This window comes from Hippoglossus stenolepis, chromosome 8 (assembly GCF_022539355.2).
Source record: "Hippoglossus stenolepis isolate QCI-W04-F060 chromosome 8, HSTE1.2, whole genome shotgun sequence".
Taxonomy (NCBI): domain Eukaryota; kingdom Metazoa; phylum Chordata; class Actinopteri; order Pleuronectiformes; family Pleuronectidae; genus Hippoglossus; species Hippoglossus stenolepis.
The window spans coordinates 16,727,733-16,746,662 of NC_061490.1; the positions used below are offsets into that span (position 1 = coordinate 16,727,733).

An 18,930-nucleotide genomic window follows, 5' to 3' on the forward strand; every position below is an offset into this window, starting at 1 on the left:
ACACCATACGTTGGGCTGACAGTTATTTTTTATATAAATAAAGCTTCCATTTATTTTCTGTATTAATAGAATTAATTGTTTTGCCTATAATATAATTTTTTTGATCAAACTAGGTCAAATTTAAGAAGCTGAAACTAGAGAATATAATGAAACAATAAATGGGTTATCAAAATATTACTGATAAAAAATTCTGCTCATCAGTTAATTTAGTAATGGACTCATTGCTGCAGTGCTATGTGTGTGTAGATGTAGTGTGTGTGATGTGTGTTAGTTTGGTCAGGATTAAATTCACAATAATCGTGTTATGTATTATATATGCAGTAGTGTGATTTTATTCAGATGTTAATTTTTCATTTGGGGAGTTGAGATCTTTCTTTCACAGAGGTCATAATGAAAAAGAAAAGCACAGATTTGGATAATAACTAGTTAATAAAAGCTGTGGTTTCAGTTTCCTTGTGTTGCACAGACTGACTCATTTTCACACTGTGTTTACCAGTGTCATTGTGTTAGAAAACTGGATCTGCTGCCTAGAGGCCTCCAGTGGAAACCAGGATACTTTGGCATGCAAACACCAAATTCAGGTTCCTAAAAAAAAAGATTTCTTGGTCCTGAACACAGAGGCTGTGATGTTGAGGAATCAAAAACATGAGAGCACACAGCCGATCAGAAACCTGGATGATGTCAGAATGATTGATGGATACAGGGATATAAATAACCAGGTGTCTCATGTACCTTAAGATCAAAACCAGGATCTTAGTGTATGTATGTAAACACACTCACTGTCATGTCTTACTACAGCACTTGAATACTTAAATGATAGAGAAAGGCCCGTTGTTATTATCATCATTAACTCTCTTTGTAACCAGCAATGAACCAAGGGCCACAGTGAAATGCAGCGCAGCCTTCTCAGAGTGTTCACATTTAACTGTGTGTGTCAAGATTACACAACCCTGCATCATTCACCGGAGAGAAAAGTAGTTAATTATATCTTACTATTTTAGATCACAGTAACCTGTGTCTCTATTTAGAAAAGGTTACACAATCAGGACACAGTGTTCACAAACTTTATGGACTTGTTCTGTTATGAACACAAGGGGGAGCCCTCTCCACGTGACATGATGGTCTGCTTCCTTATGGGGATAATTGGGGATAATATCTTTAATCCCCCTAACAGATTATATGTGCGATCCAGGAACAGCACCATAGACGGTAAGTAACAGAATAATGGTTATTTGATAAGAAATTATGAGTCACAACCAGCACCTAAAAATAAAATAGTATAATGTCACGTGAGTCCATCAAAATGGAAAAAAATGATATTTAAAGCCCTGCTGCTCACATGAGCTAAGTAGATTAAACATTTAACTTTTAAAAACACAACTTGTATCTTCTTCTTTGTTCGGTCTATTGGCGGGTGGCCCCCAACATCAACGTGCATTACCACCAGCTATGTTGTGTTTTCAGGGTGGAGTTGCCTTTAATCAAAGACAATCACAGTTCTTTGATGTACTTACATAACAATGTGGAGACATGGATAAATTTACAACATGACAATAAAACTGCAAAGGTTACATCATATACTGCATCATATACTGCACAGCCCCCCCATAGATAGATAGATAGATAGATAGATAGATAGATTGATAGATTGATTGATTGATTGATTGATTGATAGATAGATAGATAGATAGATAGATAGATGGAGAGATAGAGAGAGGGGGGAGGGAGGGGGGAGGGATGGATGGATATAGAGAGAGAGACAACTAAATTAATGAATGGGTGGATAGATAGAGAGAGAGAGTATTGGATGGAGACAGAGATGGATGGAGGGATAGAGAGAGAGAGAGAGAGATGAATAAATGGATGGATAGAGAGAGAGAGATGGATGCATGGAGAGAGAGGGAGGGATAGATAGATAGATAATAGATAGATAGATAGATAAAGAGAGAGGGGGGGGGAGGGATAGATAGATAGATAGATAGATAGATAGATAGACAGACAGACAGACAGACACCAGTAATATTATTATTCATTATTCATTGTATTAATCATATTACATTGATTTTGTATGTGTTCCTATTCCCTAGATTATAATTTTCCAGCTGTAATCTGACGGTTTAGGATTATTTCAATCTTCAACATGTGAGCTCACCAGTTTATCTGGACATTGTTTATCAGTAACATTATTGTGACCTTTATCCTCCATGACTAAGGAACACACTACACTCTCCTCTCACAGCAGGTCTGTCATGTTGTAGATGATTATTAGTTTCAGTGGCGGTGAATGGTTCTATCGTGAGCTCACATTTCTGTGTGTTTGTTCTCCTGTGACTCTGCTGCTCCATCTTCTCACACTGTGTTCCGGCGCCGCGCAAACGTGAAGCCATTCAGCCAAATTATGCAACAGCAGCCGCCACCTCCGGCTCCCAATTGGTCCTTCAGCGTTCTGAGAGGGGCGCCGTTTAGAGCATTCTCCCCACGCTATTGGCTGTGCCTTCTCGGGGGGGCGCGCCGGTCGGCTTCATTCACAAATCTCAGAGCGGAGCGTCTCTCCAACATGAGAAGATCCCTCTGAAATGTGAGCAGACCTCTGGTGCAGGCAGGGAGGTGCAGTCTGATCACATGGTCATGTTTGTGTTTACAACTCGGTCATGGCCATTTATTGTAAACTGGTATAAACATATATTATCCCACAGCTGCAGAGGCACAGCTCACATCCTTTAAACGGATAGTTCACCCAAAAATGAAAACTCACTCATTATCTACTCACCACTATGCCGATGGAGGGGTGGGTGAAGTGTTAGAGTCCAAAAAACAGTGTCGCAGCCAAATCTAACTGCAGTTACTGCTCCTACAACTAGGAGGAGAATAACAGCTGACATTGGGGTTAAAAACATGACATAAATGAAACCGTTTCCAGTCAAATTTTAATGTGGGGGCCTACTAACAACACAGGAGTGGTATGGGGGCGTTTTATGTTAGTTGCCAAGTGGTTGCCAAGTTATTTCAATTCTATTAGAATTGGCTGCAACGCTGTCTACCCCTGAAACTCCTAAAGTGTTTTGTGGACTCAAACACTTCAGCCACCCATCCATCGACATAGTGGTGAGTAGATACAAAGTGAATTTAAATTTTTGGGTGAACTATCTCTTTAATAGGATCTGAGAGGGGACTGTTGTGAAAGTGCTGTTCACCAATACCAAAACAGAATCCGTTTGCATGACCGAAAGAGAGATAATGGATCATAAAAGGTGCAGAGCTATGTCATCACTTTGCGCTCGGCTGCTTCAAACTATGATAATCATGCTCTATAACAACCATACTAATTCATTATGATGTTTAAGGTGTATTCTTCCTGTCTGTCATGTCCTGAAGCTGAAACGTTTGCAATCACACATGATTTCATCTTGGTCGCATTTGTCTAACTGAAAGATAACAGTTTAAGAGGGAGGGGGAAGCAGGCAGAAAGACAGACAGGCAGTCAGGAAGGTAGACAGGTCCAGTGCAACAAGGACAGCAGCAGTGTGCGATTGTTTCCCAACTCTCCTGGTTTCCAGGTGAAACGTGATCCAACGTGCCTCGGCCTCTGCAAAGAGGGAGGGGAGACAGTTTAGTCTCTCTTTAGGCCTCTGTTTTCCCTCAGGCAGATCACATTTCTGTTTCAGTGACTCTCACCACACCTGCTCTGTGCATTTGGCCTTAAAGAAACTCCTGCGTGCTTTCACCACCGAAGGCCTGCATGCCTTCACAATGAGCACAGAGTAATGTATCATCATTACAGGTTGATTATGAATATGATATTCAACATGACTTAAAGTGCTGCCACCGAGCTCTCGACACAACCATCATCCGCTGCTCTTGTCATCTGAGGACACAAGCTCCAGCAGGAGATCAACAAATCTTCTACACTGTGTTGTAACTTCACAAGCAACATAAGTGATTCTCTTTGCGTGACTCAATGTTTGCCTCGAGTGACCCAATTGTGGAAGGGTGTATTTGGTCATATGGGGGACTAATTTGACACATGACACTTTGACCCACTTCAATGTCAAATGCACCATACCCATAGGCTTAAGCTTAACATGGTTACTGCTATTGGATTCTCAAGCATGTCAACACAAGGGATGGTGACGAGAAGAGAATGTAGAAAAACACACCACAGAAACCAGGTGGGGGGAAGGGACCCAGGGGGATGGGAGATGGAAATGATGGGGGTGGTCTCCAGCCCTTATGAACTCAGAGGAGGATCACTGGGTTCACGTGGTTCATTGGAATGCTAGTAGGGCTGGAAAGCTTTTTTTCTTTTGACCTAGTGCTGGTATACACAAACAAGAACCTTGGTTTAAGGTTAACCTTTGTATTGTTCGAACACTATGGGATGGTTTGCTCACCTGGTGTCAAGGTTACCAAGGGATTGTACATGTTTACAATGCTAAAAGACAGGTATGGTTGTTTCCACTCCTTTATGTTGCCTCTTTAGGACTTGGAATAGAATAAACACTGACCTTGTCGGGTCCAGTAGACCTCATGGGGACCAAAGCCTGGTCCCTCTGAGGCCAAATGTCATTTCTGAGATCCTGGTTAAGGTCAGTGGTAAATCTTGATTTTTGATTCGGTTTAAGATTAGAGTTGGGCATGAACTGTCAATGTGAGGAAAAGGGTTGGGTTGGGCTGTCCACAATGAATAGAAGTCAATACAAAGTCCTATGGATAGCTGTGTGTGTGTGTGTGTGTGTGCGTGTGTGCGTGTGTGCGTGGGTGTGTGTGTACGTGCCTGTGTTGAGGAGAGGGTCATTGGGTCTGTATGCATGTTGTATGTATAGTGGGGGATGGGAGGCAGCCCCTTCCTCGGTGACTGCAACATGCAAGGCGCTTAGAGGAGGCATCCCCCCACTCACTCCTCACGCTTCAACCTGGTATTTCCCATCTAAAAATACCAGTAAAGCCAGCATTATAACTGACCAGCAGTTAAAGTCTTATGGGGAGAGAAAATACCAATACATCTGGTGATCTGTGTGTGTATGTTTGTGTGTGTTTGTGTGTGTGGTCTTTAGGCTGATGAACTTATCTATACGTTTCAAGCCAGGGTCATTGAGTACACTCTGTAGTAAGGTAAAGCTCAGGGAGGGGGTTGTTGCTCCACAGCCATAAATCGTCGATCTGGAAAGTAACTTGCTGCATTACTGTCATATCTCTAGCTGTTTTGATGTATTACTGACTTTAATTTATCAATAGAGGCGCAATGAAATCTAAATTCTATTAAAAAAATGAAATCCTTTTGTTTTCTGGTTTTGCAATGTATACAGCGTGAACACATTTTTCATCAACGTAAGGGATGTTTGTGAGACAAAATATTTGAGTGGCAAAGCCTGATAAACTGGTTTTTGTGACTCATGGGTTTAGTCACTCACAAGACAACTGGGGAAAATACAAAATAGTGCAAATCTCCTGATACAAAACTGCCAAAACTTTACAATAATACATTTAGACGAACAGTTATAAGACCCAATGTATGCTGGCCATTACAGGCAGGTTCAAAGAATGATGTTAGAATAACAAGTTGTCGTTTTCTTGTATTCCTATATAACCTCAGCCATTCAAATGTGATATTTCTGCTCCTGCTCCTGTCATGGTTATTAGGAATCGTCTATCACGTCATGAAGCTATTGGATCATCTGTTGATCACACATTTTACTTGAAGAAATGAGCTGAAGAAATGAGCAGGGAACCATGGAAAGAGCACACAAGCAGTTTCTCCTCCTCACATTAGAGCATCATCCTCATTGATGTTTGTCTCCTTGCTCGTTACTTCTCATCACATCAGTTCATTTAAACCCGATCAGTGTAATCGCAGAAGGGTTGCGTAAGGTTTATTGTTTATGCGGGCGCGTTCACGACGTGTAGTAGTTTATTATGAGTGTGGTGGGCGGGGTCCTCTTCACATCGGGACGCATAGAGAAGGGAATAAATCGCGCATCTCTCGTGCGGATCGCGCGCATGTGTTTACACCGGACCGCGGTAGTAAGAGCGCGCAGCCCCGGCTCCGCGCTCCGTGCACACGGGCGAAACATGAGTGGGCAGGCACCGTGAGTGCCCGGGCCAGCGTCCAATCAGCAGCGAGTAATGCGATCACTGGCTGGAAGCGTCGGCCAGTGGCGTGCGCCGCTGACAGGTCGGGAGCCAATGGGATGCGCGCAAAACGTGGGCACGTGGATCTGCGCACATGTTGTCGTTGGTAAAGCGGCGAGAGAAGGAGCGAGCGGAGTCACACAGAGGAGCCGCCGGGCGGAGAGCGGATGCTGGGAGACCCGACGATGACCCGGCTTCGGACTGAGCACTGACGGACCAGAGGACGGACACAGACGCTTTGTTTAGTGGCAGCTGCTGGTGTTTAATAGCATATTACTGAGGGTGAGTAAATAAATGTGTGATTGAGTGTGTGTGTGTGAGAGTGTGTGTGTGTTTGTGTGCGTCTGCAGCGTTTCCAGAAGTTCACAGTGCAGCCTGAAGGAATTTCCTGCCCAGATAGATCCCGAGACTGATTGCATTTCATCAACACAGCTATATTTCCTCATGCAGCTTTATGCCAACTATTATTATCATTCATTATTATTACTCCCTACCTCATAATAACATGGGATTGCTAGGACTTTTAACATTTCCGCAACAAAACAATGATAAATCTTATTCCATCTTCGCTCTGATATTTGCTGTGTTGTTTGGTGTCACCGGTTCGATTCCTGACGCCCCCCGCTAATCCGATCCTTCTCAACCCTACAGAACATGTTGTATGATATTGTGCAGCGGCTGTGTTGGTGCGCAGACAGGCAGCCAGCACCTGAGACTCAGCCTCGTGGTCCATGCCCATACCTGTGCAGACATGCGCCACCCCACCCAGTGCCCCGTCCTCATCCCAGTTCCCAGGGGCTGTGGACAAAATCAGAAAAAAAGAGATTCATTTAATTGGAATCTTTTTCCACTTTTAATGCATGAAAACATCGTGAACTTTGGTTGTAAAAGGAAACAGGGAAGTCATCCATCAGATACATATAGAATATGAATGGCAACATATTCTGTCAGGTGTAAAAGCGTAAACAAGTTTGGTGATATCTTCCTACATGTGAACTCTGAAGTGGTTCTTGCTCTTTATTCCATCTATGTGGACACACCCCCCTCTTAATTCCCCCCCACTCTTGTGTCGGTGGAATCCGGCCCCAGCAGCAGATTACACAGAGGGAGAGAAAGAAAGGGAAAAGAGAGGAGAGAAGGCACATGGCCAGAGATGGAGAACGTAAAATGTGAATAAGAGGAAAGGGAGGAGGGCTGGTCTGTGGAAGAGGAAAGGAAGAGGAGCACCAGGCTCGCGTGTGTGCGTGTGTGTGCGTGTGTGTGCGTGTGTGTGTGCATAACAAACAGGATGAGCTGAAGGGAGAGCGGAGGGGCATACAGAAACACAGCCGGAGAGGAAAGAGAGAGAGGTTTGTGTGTGAAACCAAGGGGGGGACAGCAAGCCTGAGACGGAGAGGAGGGGCTAGAGGGAGAGAGAGAGCACTGGAGGCAGAGAGAGAGGGAGAGAGAGAGACGGCCTATTCTGATTTCACTACTCTACAATCTCCCATCCCCCTCACACTTTACTCTCCTCTACAATCTCCTCAATGGGAGCCAGACATGCACTACCATTGTGTGCCTACTGCCTAGCCCCAGTCCCACTCTGCACCATGTTAAACTAGGGCACTGGTATACCCACCATTTTGAGTAATTGGGGGTATTATTAAAGGAAGTAAAGCACCAGGAAATCAGTTCTTTTGGATGATTTCCACTTCTCTTCTGTCTCCATGTGACCTGTGTCCTTTTGAGTTTACATTCAATCAGTTTTGTTCTTTGTGCATGGGTTTGACTTGTCATATTAACCCCGTCCCTCTGCTCCTGCCCCACAACAGCAATGCAGTCCCAGGGCAGCACTTCCACCCAGGCCTGCTTCGATTCCCTGAGCTCCAGCGACAGCCTCCTGTTCAGCGAGTTGGATCAGGTGGAGGACGACGCGGATGTCTTCCTCACAGACGGCTCCTCCTCGGGAGGGGCTACGGCCAATGGCGATAGGGGGTCGGAAAGCCCAGGGTCCCAGTGGACGTGCGATGGCTTCACAGATAAAGAGGAAGAGGAGGAGTCGTACAGGTTGGAGAGTGGTGGCAAAGAGGCGGACGAGACGGGCCCTTCAAGCCAGGCCGCGAAATCACACGGCGACCTGCAGTTTGCTCAGAAGGTGAGGGATGGGTCAGGGTGCAGGAAAAAGAGGATAGATGACAGAGCTAGTCACAGCAGAATTATTTAGATAGAAAGTCCAAACCCAAACTCAGTCGGGATCTGTCTTCTCTCCCTCTGTCAGTGTGCTGAGCTGCAGGGTTTTGTCAGGCCCCTGCTGGAGCTGCTGAGTGGCCTGAAGAGGGGTCGATTCGAGCGCGGTAAGCATCCTCGCCACACGTTACCACCTTCAGATAAGCATGTGTGCAGACTGGTAACTCAAGATGCTGAGTGCTTGGTTCGAGAGGTCTGAGCAGTCTCCACCATGTAATAGGGTGTTTTCTGCTTATTGATGTAGTCCAAAGTGCAGCGTGTGTGAAGCGACTTCACACACGAGTCTTGTGGCTGAGTCATCAGCTCACGAGAGGTTACTGATCTCCCAAGAGAAAGTGGTGTGTGTGTGTGTGTGTGTGTGTGTGTGTGTGTGTGTGTGTGTGTGTGTGTGTGTGTGTGTGTGTGTGTGTGTGTGTGTGTGTGTGTGTGTGTGTGTGTGTGTGTGTGTGTGTGTGTGTGTGTGTGTGTGTGTGTGTGTGTGTGTGTGTGTGAGAGGCTGTGCGTGTCAACATGTGCACAGATTTTCCATGACTCAAAGGTGTAAACGTCTGACTGGAGGAATATGTCTTTGATTGACAGGTTTGAGTACTTTCCAGCAGAGTGTTGCTATGGATCGAATCCAGAGGATTGTGGGGGTTCTGCAGAGACCAAACAGCGGGTGAGATATCATTCACATTGTCCCACATCCACCCTCAGTGTTTAATCGGTGACTCCTCCTTGTCTTGCCTGTGAATAATTAGACACAGCATCTTAATGATTATTAAATTGTAGTTATAACTAGAGGGGAGGATTGTTATAGTGATGTCTTTCAAGCTTCCTCTCCTGTTCCATGTTTTATTGAACAGTCCTCGGGGTGGGTAGAGTTACAGCATTCACATCCATGGCAGAGCAACACTGCAGTTTAGAGGATGTATTACCAAGATCTATATACAGGATTCTAAACATCCAGATGTTTTATCATGCAGTGCACAATTTCATCACCATCTGTTCCCTCAATTTACGTTTATGTCTCCTCTTTTCTTCTATTTTTAGTGAGAAGTACCTGAACACTCTGCTCCAGGTGGAGATGATGCTAAAGCTTTGGTTTCCTCAGATCTCTACTCCGCCGGTCTCCTCAAACTCCAGCGTGGCCACATCCTCTGCCCTCTCCCTCCAAGACACTTCCAGCTCCACGCCGCCGCATAAGCACAGAGATCAGCTACATATTCCCGTCAAGGTGAGAACACACGAAACAAGCCACCGCCGCCACCACCACCGTTTTACGTTTTCAGGTTCTCATGCAAATTACTCTACTGTTTGTTTTTCCAGAAGCGCAGACTCAGCTGGACAGGTACATGCACTCCCACGCCTTCCCCGCTGCTTCTCAAGTGCCCTCATGTCAGAACAGAAGAGAAGAGGGTGAAGCGAGATCATGATGAAAGGGACAAACCCTCTGCCCCTCCTCCACCTCCTCCATCATTGGCATCTGATGCAAATCAAATTTCCCCAGATGTGGCCGGTGACAGACGGCTAACTGCGAACACAAAGGGAAAGGACAATGACAGCGAGGACCGAGGCAAGCTATCAAACTACAAAGCAGGTCAAAGCTCTGAGCCGAGTCTGACGTGGGTTCACGTCGCCCCCATCCTGTCCCCACGAAAGGCCCACCCCTCACATGAGGGCGCAGCGGCGGGGAGTAACGGCGAAAACCAGCCTATCAGTGCCACTCCCCCACCGAGCAGGAGGGGCAGCCCCACTAGGAAAAACAAGGCCATCTCTTCATCTAAGCCTTCCAAGCGTCCCAAAAACCTGAAGGAGCCAACCCCGTGCCAAAGCCAGCCTGTTGCCGGACAACAGAGTGAGAATGCGACAGTCGCTGCCTGTCAGGGTCAGAGCCAATCTCCGTTACCCAGGGCGTGCCCCAGCCCGGTAAAGACCTGATGCATTGGACACGCAAAGAGCCGGCAGCCTCGATTTTGTAACTGCATCAAGCAAAAAACTGCTGTGAGAGGAAGAAGGGAAGAGGCTGAAGGCCTGTCATTAAAGATACATTAAAGAAAGGAAGGAAAAGTAGGTAAATGATAGATGAAGCACAACCCCTTATCAAGAGCGCAACTTCAACAGTTAGTGTAAACAACAAGACGTAATATATTTCAATAAATCAAACCTAGATGATAATCACAATTCCATTAAAATCATTAATATGTGCACTATGGTGGTTGTGAGTGAGGGGGATCGGAAAGAGAACCAATCACTTAAAGGTTATTTACAGGTTTTTGAGTAACGACCAATAGGAGAGATTCTGAAGATTTGTCGATGAGCAGTTCCTCCTCAGCATGAAAACGAAATACACTGTAATCTGAGATGTTTCAGTAGGTATCTGACTTGAGGCACAGAAAATAGAAGGAGCTGGCGTCAGGGTTCAGGGCGAAAAGCTTCCAGGGTTCAGCTTGATGAGGTAACTCCAGCGATGAGTGAGTAATGCGGCGTCTTATGGTAGGAGACACATTGACTTTACACTCACTTGTAGATAGAAACCAAGGCGCCTTGGTTGCGGAGAGAAAAATGTCATTTGAAAATCTTATAGCTAGTGATGTGAAATACAATGTACAGAAAGCAGCATTCAACTGTACGTGTGGTGCTTCAGGAGTCATCAAGGAGACAGTGGGAAAAATGATGTCATTAACTCACGAATGTAATCAGAGAACTGTTTGGGCACTTGGCTGGTGGATCGGCGGCGAGGCGTTGAAAGGAGCGACGTCATGGTGGGCAGAGGTCACGTGAACTTTCATGTTGTGCTGTGGGTCAAAATGTTTCTGCAAAACTGGCCGATAATCAGGGTCGTGAGAGACTTAACAAAAAAAGACCAGCTTGAAGAAATAATAAGGACCACTCAAGGACATGTATGACTCTGGAGTCCCACAGTTAATTTATTCATGTGTTGATCCGACACTGTTTTTATTTATTGTTTGTATTTATTTATTGGGCAGCTGAGTATCACCTCCTGTGCACACTCACAGTTTGGCCTACGACTTTTTGAGGTGATTGGGAAGATGCTGTTTGTGGGTTTTTTAATGCTATCATGATGAAAATGCGAAAAATAATTAACTGAAGGAAGTGAAGTCTCTTGACTTGGACTATTGGGACTACTGTGCCTTTTTTTTACCAAATAGGATGTGTTCAGAAAAAAGCAGAAAAGCATTTGGTGCTTTACGGGAACTCATGTGTTTTGATTGTTTGCTCGTGTTTCACAAAACCAGTACACACTCAAATCCTGAACGCCTACATGTAGTCATCTCTCATCGGCGGACACGCACAAAAAACAACAGTATTCAAAACTATCCAATATTCTGACATCTACAGTGAATCCAAACTGAATACTTCTTCACCTTCTGCACACACACACACACACACACACACACACACACACACACACACACACACACACACACACACACACACACAGCAGCGGCTGCTACGAGCCTTCATTTGGGGATTTTCTATCGGTTCTGATCGACGGAGGAACAGACTGACCTCCACTTCAAGATGGTGCTCTTGAAAACTTGAAAAAGCAGAAAATACTAATTTAACCCTCTACTGCTCTACTCGACTGCTGCTATTGTTATTCTAATTACACTTCTAATTAAGATGTTTAATAGGAGGCGCTCTCTCTCAATTTATTCGGAAACCTCACAATATTCTTGTACATGTATAACGGGGGGGTTAATAATGTGATTGGATTTACCTATAATGGCAAAAATAGTAAATATTTAGACTAAAGTATTTTTTAAATTTTACAAGTGATTCATATTATGCTATTTACGTAACTAGAGAGATGAGGAGGAGGAAGCGGGGTATTATCCATGTACCAGACCTCCTCCTTCAAAAAGCCCCACATGTCAACTCAGAGCTAATGGCAGCCTCCATGTTACTGCCGATTGTTTTTTGGCGTGAAGGAGTGTACACACCCTCAGTCACAGACTCAGGGTCAGACCGTCCTGCCCCATTCTGTTTCATGGTGCGTCAGACGCTGGCTCTCTTTCCAAGGCTGGGGGGGGGGTTCTTCCACCCAGTTTTTATACGGTTGTGGTTTGAAAGACAAACCATTTGAAAGACAAACCATTTGCACTTCATCGTATCCTTGTTTTTTCATGTATGGGTTTTTCTACTGATGACTGGTCAGAAATAATACGTCTTGTTTATTTTTGCTTCCTTTTCGTCTGCTTCTGCTTCCTCCCCTTCTTTCAATCCCAAATTTTGACTGTAGTCCCCCCCCCCAAAAAACCCTTGTCTCCCCTCCCCCACCCTGCTGCATTCGTCTGCTTTTGCCCTCTCCCCTTCGTCTCCCTCAATCCCATTAGTATCTTTTCTTTCTCAGCTAAATCCGTCTTTCTCTCACCCCATCTCTACTTGATATTATTATTCTGGCTAATCTTTTTTCAATAATGATGCAAAAGGACAAAAAAATCTTTTAATAAATGACACATTTTTGACAGCTGAACTGTCTGCTTATTTTATTCATATATTTACACACATGTTTTTCCACATTTCAGTTTTTCTGCTATAAAATCACGACATGCAGTGGGGCTTGTTTTGGAAAGCAGCTCACACTAAACAGATGTGTGACTCAATGGGGTGCAGATTTAGAGACTGTACATTTTGAAGTGTGCGTGCGTGTGTGGGCGAGGAGGGGTGATGGAGGGAGGAAGGAGGGGCAGCAGGGTGTGAGACTACAGCCTTGTTAATCTGACTGGCAGGAGTAGTAGTAGTGGTAGTAGTAGTGTGGCGGGGGGGGGGATGGATGATCCTCCGACCAGCTGCTACTATACTACACGCAGCCCAAACATTACTGTAGCTTTCCTGTGTGGGTTGGGTGTTGATATTGAGATCACAATGAGTAAATGAGTAGATGTGTATAGTAGAAACGAGCCCTGTGTGTGTGTGTGTTGTGTGTGTTGTGTGTGTGTGTGTGTGTGTGTGTGTGTTGTGTTGTGTGTGTGTGTGTGTGTGTGTGTGTGTGTGTGTGTGTGTGTGTGTGTGTGTGTGTAAATGTGTTGAATTACAACACCTCGGTCCGACATGAGCTGCTTCAACCTGATTCTCTGCATACTGACACAGACGTATCAGTCCTTCTGAAAGAAAAATGAAAGGGTAAAAGTCCACGTGCAAAAAACATACACAAAGCTATACAGTTCAGTCACCAGAGTTTCCTCGCCAGTCTCCCATCCATGGATACTGCATGCGTGCACATGGGCACAGGAGATGGCATATTTTAAGTGGGAGTGGTTTAATTTCTCGCTTTCAGACGGGGTGAAATCAGCCATGGTACATGCACACACGCACGCACGCACGCACACACACACACACACACACAGAGTTATAAACACTCATGCACACACGTGGGCCACTCCCCATCACACACTCTGACACACTGACTGGCTGATTTTGTGATGGGCCTGTCTCTGACACACTGACTCTGCTGTGGAACAACAACAGAAACAGCCCTCCCCCTCCCTCCTCCCCTCAGCCTGCCTCCCTCTCAGCCCCCCCTTGTATCCATGCAGTTTTTAGCAGAGACGCTAACCCCCCCTTCTTCTCTTCGTCTTTCTCCTCTGGAGGATGGAAACGAGGGGCAAGAGGAAAAGGACGGGAGGAGGATGTGTGGAGGGCACAGGGAGGAGACCTCACCTCATTTCAGCTTTGTGACGCATGAAGGACATATGCTGATTTTCCCACTTACTTTTTTTAACAATGATTTCATCTTCTTGTTTGTGTGTTTTTACTCTTTGTGTTCTGCTTTTTGAAGTTTAATACCCCCACCACCATCACTGTGTTAACCACATGTCTACAGTCCGCCCTGTAAAACACCCTTCATTCCTATTGCATCACCACCGCCCTCAGTTGTTTTCACTTGTGACTATCCAAAAAGCATGCGTTGGATTAATTGAGCATGTGTGTCCGTGCATGAATAGGATTGCACGAACTTACTGCCCCGGTGATCCCTTGTTGTGTAGGTTGTAATGGTCCACATTCCCGTTATTGGTTTTAACAAGTCAATGATTCCAGGATGTCTGTCCAGTAACCTGCTGTATGTTTTGTTGTGTGTAATGAAGTGGATGAGGCTCTTATTCACTTATTCTAAAAATCCCCTCCCCCAGTGCTCTCCAGTAAAACTCACGCGAGGTGAAGCCACACTGTGACTTTACAACTGCACACACACACGCTCATGTAGTCAGACATGGTGGGAGCAAACACACACACTCTTACTCACCCCAGTCCTCAGGGGGTTTTAGGGCCGACCAGTCCCAAAACAGCCTCGATGCTCATTAAAACTGCACAGTGGGCAGCCCCACAATGGAAATCAGAGCAAGTTTGAAGTCATCTCTGCCTCGCAGGAGCTCACCATGATGACGGGCCCTCGGTCTGCCCACCATCTGTGGTCCCCATCACCATGAAGTGACCAACAGGGGACACGGTAAATACAGACATACCAGGACTACATTTTCAAGGACACACGTGTATCCCATGACATTGTGTGTGATATTTGGGGCACGCCCGAGCTACAGGCAAATAACATCCTCATCAGTTTCTTTGGCCTAAATGTGTTCTCGGGAGCCTGCCCGTGATGACGCCATTTTACACGCCTGCTCAATTATTAAGTGCAGTGAGAGAAAGGGAATCACCAGATAAAATACACTGACAACGGGAAATATGCAGCCGCATAAAGGAGGCAGAGTTGGGTTATGAATGAGAATAGAAGCTTAAACCTATAGTAGACAGTTTGAGATTTAGTATTTAGAACTCACACTGAGACATACACTGAAGTCATGTGTGAAGTAAAGACAGCGGCATCCCCTGAGATTGTATCTTCCAACATGATTTACAGCCCCTGTCAGATACAATGAAATAAAACTGGGGCAGCATGATGAAATATATCATAGCCACACACTTGATGACTCAAAAAGCTGGATGAAGCAGCACGGGGAGCATCTCAACTTAAGTCGTAAATTATGTTCTTATGTAATATTTATGTGGAAGCATTAATGCACCTTAATACACTCAGCTGACATCACATTATAGGAAATATTACACAGCAAACACAAGGAAACATTTGTGAAGGCTCAACAATCTGTGCTTTACAGATTCTGGACGAAGATTTGCTTCAGACTAAATGCTTCACATTCCACTGATATAATACATTAATTCATGCAATTCTCACCACACATTGTTTAAGCTGCACAAGCAGGTTTAAGTCAGTGTGTTTACCAGTGAGGGTTATGTGTGTGTGTGTGTGTGTGTAGTTGTATAGAAATATCTGCGGTATTGTCATATTATGTGCTGAGGTGTCATTACATAACAGTGTCGGCCAGAGAGAGAGGTGGGCGAGGGGGGTCGGCGGGGGTGTGTGGGTGTGGGTGGGGAGGCAGCACATGTGATGTGCCAGTGAGGAGGCAGCGGGGTGGGTCAATCTGAGTCTCTGTGTGTGTGTGTACTCATTTTTTTTGCTTCTTTAGGACCTTTTCCAACATAAACCCTGATCTTGTCAGGACTAGCAGACCTCATGAGGACCAGGCTTTGGTCCTCATGGAAGTCAATGCAAAGTCCTAAAAAGGATAGCTTCCCAAACGTGTTTGTGTGTGGGTGTGTGCGCGTGTGTGCTATTTCCTGCTCCTACTGATCATTTGATTACAACCAGATTAAAGCAGTATCAGTGTAAATGTCGTGCAAATATAATCATCCTTAATTATTAACCTTGCAAATAACTCATATGGGGCTGAGACAATCAATTAATCAATTTGTTGATCAACAAAAATCAACAATACAGCCATTTTGATAATCTTTTCTTTGCCTTTGCATAAACACCAAACCTTTGGTGCTTTTGGCTTTTTAAATGTGAGCCTTTGCCAGATTTCTGTGCGCTATGTTCTGGATTTTTCACGGTTGATAGAACAGAAAAACCCATCGGAAGATGTCGCTACAGCTACAGAAAACTATTATTGTCATTATCGATTAATTTAGCAGTTTTCTTGACTAATCAATAGATTTTTTGGTCCAAAGAATATGAGTAATTGCAAAAAAAATGTCACTAAAACGTGTCAGGTCCAATGTCTTCTTTTGACTGACCAACAGTTGAAAAACACAAAATGTTTAGTTTACTATTTTTACTATGAAAAAAAGATGAAAATAATCACATTTGAGAAGCTATATCTACTCAGGGTCAATAAATTGTTTCAGCTGTAGATGTCACTTGGGGCTGTTGAAAATTTAGATCGATATTCTTTAAATTTTTTTATAGGTCAAAAGAATCATTCAAAAATAATTGACAGATTCGTTTCTGAGTTTTGATTTTACACTTGCAACAGAGAGGTCACAGAGTGAACTGGATCCAAAGTTGTGTTTCTATACACAAAGAGGCTTGTGGTGGTGGAAGACGCTCACATGTCAGCGTTGACAAAAACAAGTATACGATGACAGTCTCTCAAATGTCTTTCTATTATTCTGTGGTGTTAATCGGAGGCTTCCTTTGAGTTACCAGATACTGAAATATTGTGCAAACCATGTCAGAGCACAGTGTGGTTATTCAGATAAACGGGGCCGTAGGGAACTTATTAACCTGAACGTAAACAACCTGAGTGGCGGGTGAGTGAGTAAGTGAGTGAGTGAAAGCCAGAAGGTAAATTGTAACTGATGGATCCTTGATGAATCAGCATATGAAGGGTGGTGTTGATGATGGGGTTTTGCGGTTCAGTATAAGTTAGTTAAATACGGTCGAAGGGAGAACCTGTCTGGTTTACTCTAATACTCTGTGTAAACTGTTTATCCTGGTGGTTACACACAACATGAACAGTGTGAGGGAAAGCGTGGACGTTGGTAGAGAGAGTGGGGGGGTGAAGGGGGATCTGACAGACTGGTGTTGCCTCAGGCTCACTATGCATTCATGCTCACACTACTACAACTGCACTAAGTTGACCCACATCACGCAACGATAGAGAAAACAAACGGGTGGGTGGGCTTACAGAGGAAGGAAATGGAGATCACCTGATTATCCCCATGTTTGCAGCAGGGGACTGGGTTCAGTACGTTGTGACTACTTAGGCAAGAGCTGGACAATGTTTCTCTCTAGTGACAAAAAGGAGATTATAGATAGTGTTGTGATTTAAGCCAAGAGTTAAGCCATCACTTTAGACGAGGCAACTGGAAATGTAAAATAACCACTTTTGTGATAGTCAGAAAAACTCTTTTTGTGAGAGTTTAACTGTTCACTTACTGATTTATAATCGGATGTTTTATTTATTGATCAACTTCAAGATAGAGGCAAAAAAAAAACTAAACAAAGACTATATTTGTTGAAACTTAAAAAAACAACAACAAAGGATAGTAATTAGAAGAGAAAGTCAAAATACTTTGTTTGTGTTAGCTATTTATCCATTGAGGCTTAAAACCTTCTGACTATAACAAAATACAATATAAACAATATTTTGGAGATCAAATAATCACCCTAGAAAATACAAGAAGTGGCCATGTGTTGTGTGGATGTACATGTAATCTGATCCACTGAGAGTCCGTTATGGAACAGTGTTACCTAAAACTGACGTCATAATTTCAGCAAGACATTTGGACCAAAATTGCTTTTTAAATGCATAAGAAATATTTATAATCAATTATAATCATTTTTACTATATAAACTTGAGCTTAAGCGTCATTGAGTTTTTTTAAACTTGCAAATTGAAGTTAACTCTTGACCTTGAGCAGTAGGTTTGACAACAATTAAAATCCTATTGCCTACTACTGTTGCTGTACATTGTTATACATTTGTACCACTATATACCTCTCAGGGGGAGGTTTCAGGGTAAAGGATCAGAATTGTCTTCTTCTTCTTCATCTTTTTTCAGTTTATTGGTGGGTGGCAATCAATAAATTGAACAAAGAAGAAGAAGAACGTAAATCTTATTCAGCTCTATTCAATTAAAAGTACGGTGGCCGAGAGAGCTCAACGCACTGCAACTCAAGAAAACACAGGCAAATACAAAAAACACGAGCAAATTAAGAAAATAACGGAAATGTTTCAAAGGGACCCCAAAGGAGTAATGAGCCTGGCTGTAGTTCAATGCTTTGTGAAGTTCCATCACTACTGACGCGTCGCAGACTTCAATAACTTTTTGGGGGGTCTTGGAAACAGTTTGGCGTCGTTTTTGCAATTTGTTTTGCGTGCTTCTGTATTTTCATGTTAGCATTTGCTATGAATTTTTGCAGCGCATGTTGTTTTCTTAGTTTGCATGTGTTTTTATTGTTTGCATATGTTTTCTTAATTTGCAGTGTATTGGGCTCTCTGGGCCACCATACACAGGCATTAAAGTGCACTTCAAACATCTCTGATTTGCTCTCCAGCACAACACCGAACTAAGACGAAGAACATAACTTCAAATAAGAAGGAAAAGAACGTCAAATACAAAAGATAAAATACAACGTCTCTCTGTAAAACTCTTTTCTCTGTAAAAATACTTTTCATCTTTTACGTTGAGAGATACATTGGACCGTTCCCGACGGACGCCGCTAGGTGGAACCTATGGGTGGAACGACCGGACAGACATTCTG

The 18,930-nt window shown here is 43.9% G+C and overlaps 1 protein-coding gene across 1 annotated transcript; it reads left to right on the forward strand.

Moving 5' to 3' along the window:
* The first annotated feature begins 6,105 nt into the window (after positions 1-6,105).
* Positions 6,106-11,474, forward strand: LOC118113094 (serine/arginine repetitive matrix protein 1). Its single transcript, XM_035162461.1, has 6 exons — positions 6,106-6,411; positions 7,941-8,263; positions 8,387-8,462; positions 8,935-9,013; positions 9,388-9,571; positions 9,664-11,474. The coding sequence occupies exons 2-6, from the start codon at positions 7,943-7,945 to the stop codon at positions 10,273-10,275; spliced, it is 1,272 nt and encodes a 423-aa protein (XP_035018352.1). The 5' UTR covers positions 6,106-6,411; positions 7,941-7,942; the 3' UTR covers positions 10,276-11,474.
* Positions 11,475-18,930: the final 7,456 nt, after the last annotated feature.

Coding starts and splice junctions, on each gene's coding strand:
- LOC118113094 (XM_035162461.1), top strand. CDS start 7,943: ATGCAGTCCCAGGGCAGCACTTCCACCCAGGCCTGCTTCGATTCCCTG. Junction 8,463..8,934: donor GAGGGGTCGATTCGAGCGCG/GTAAGCATCCTC, acceptor TTTGATTGACAG/GTTTGAGTACTTTCCAGCAG. Junction 9,572..9,663: donor AGCTACATATTCCCGTCAAG/GTGAGAACACAC, acceptor TTGTTTTTCCAG/AAGCGCAGACTCAGCTGGAC.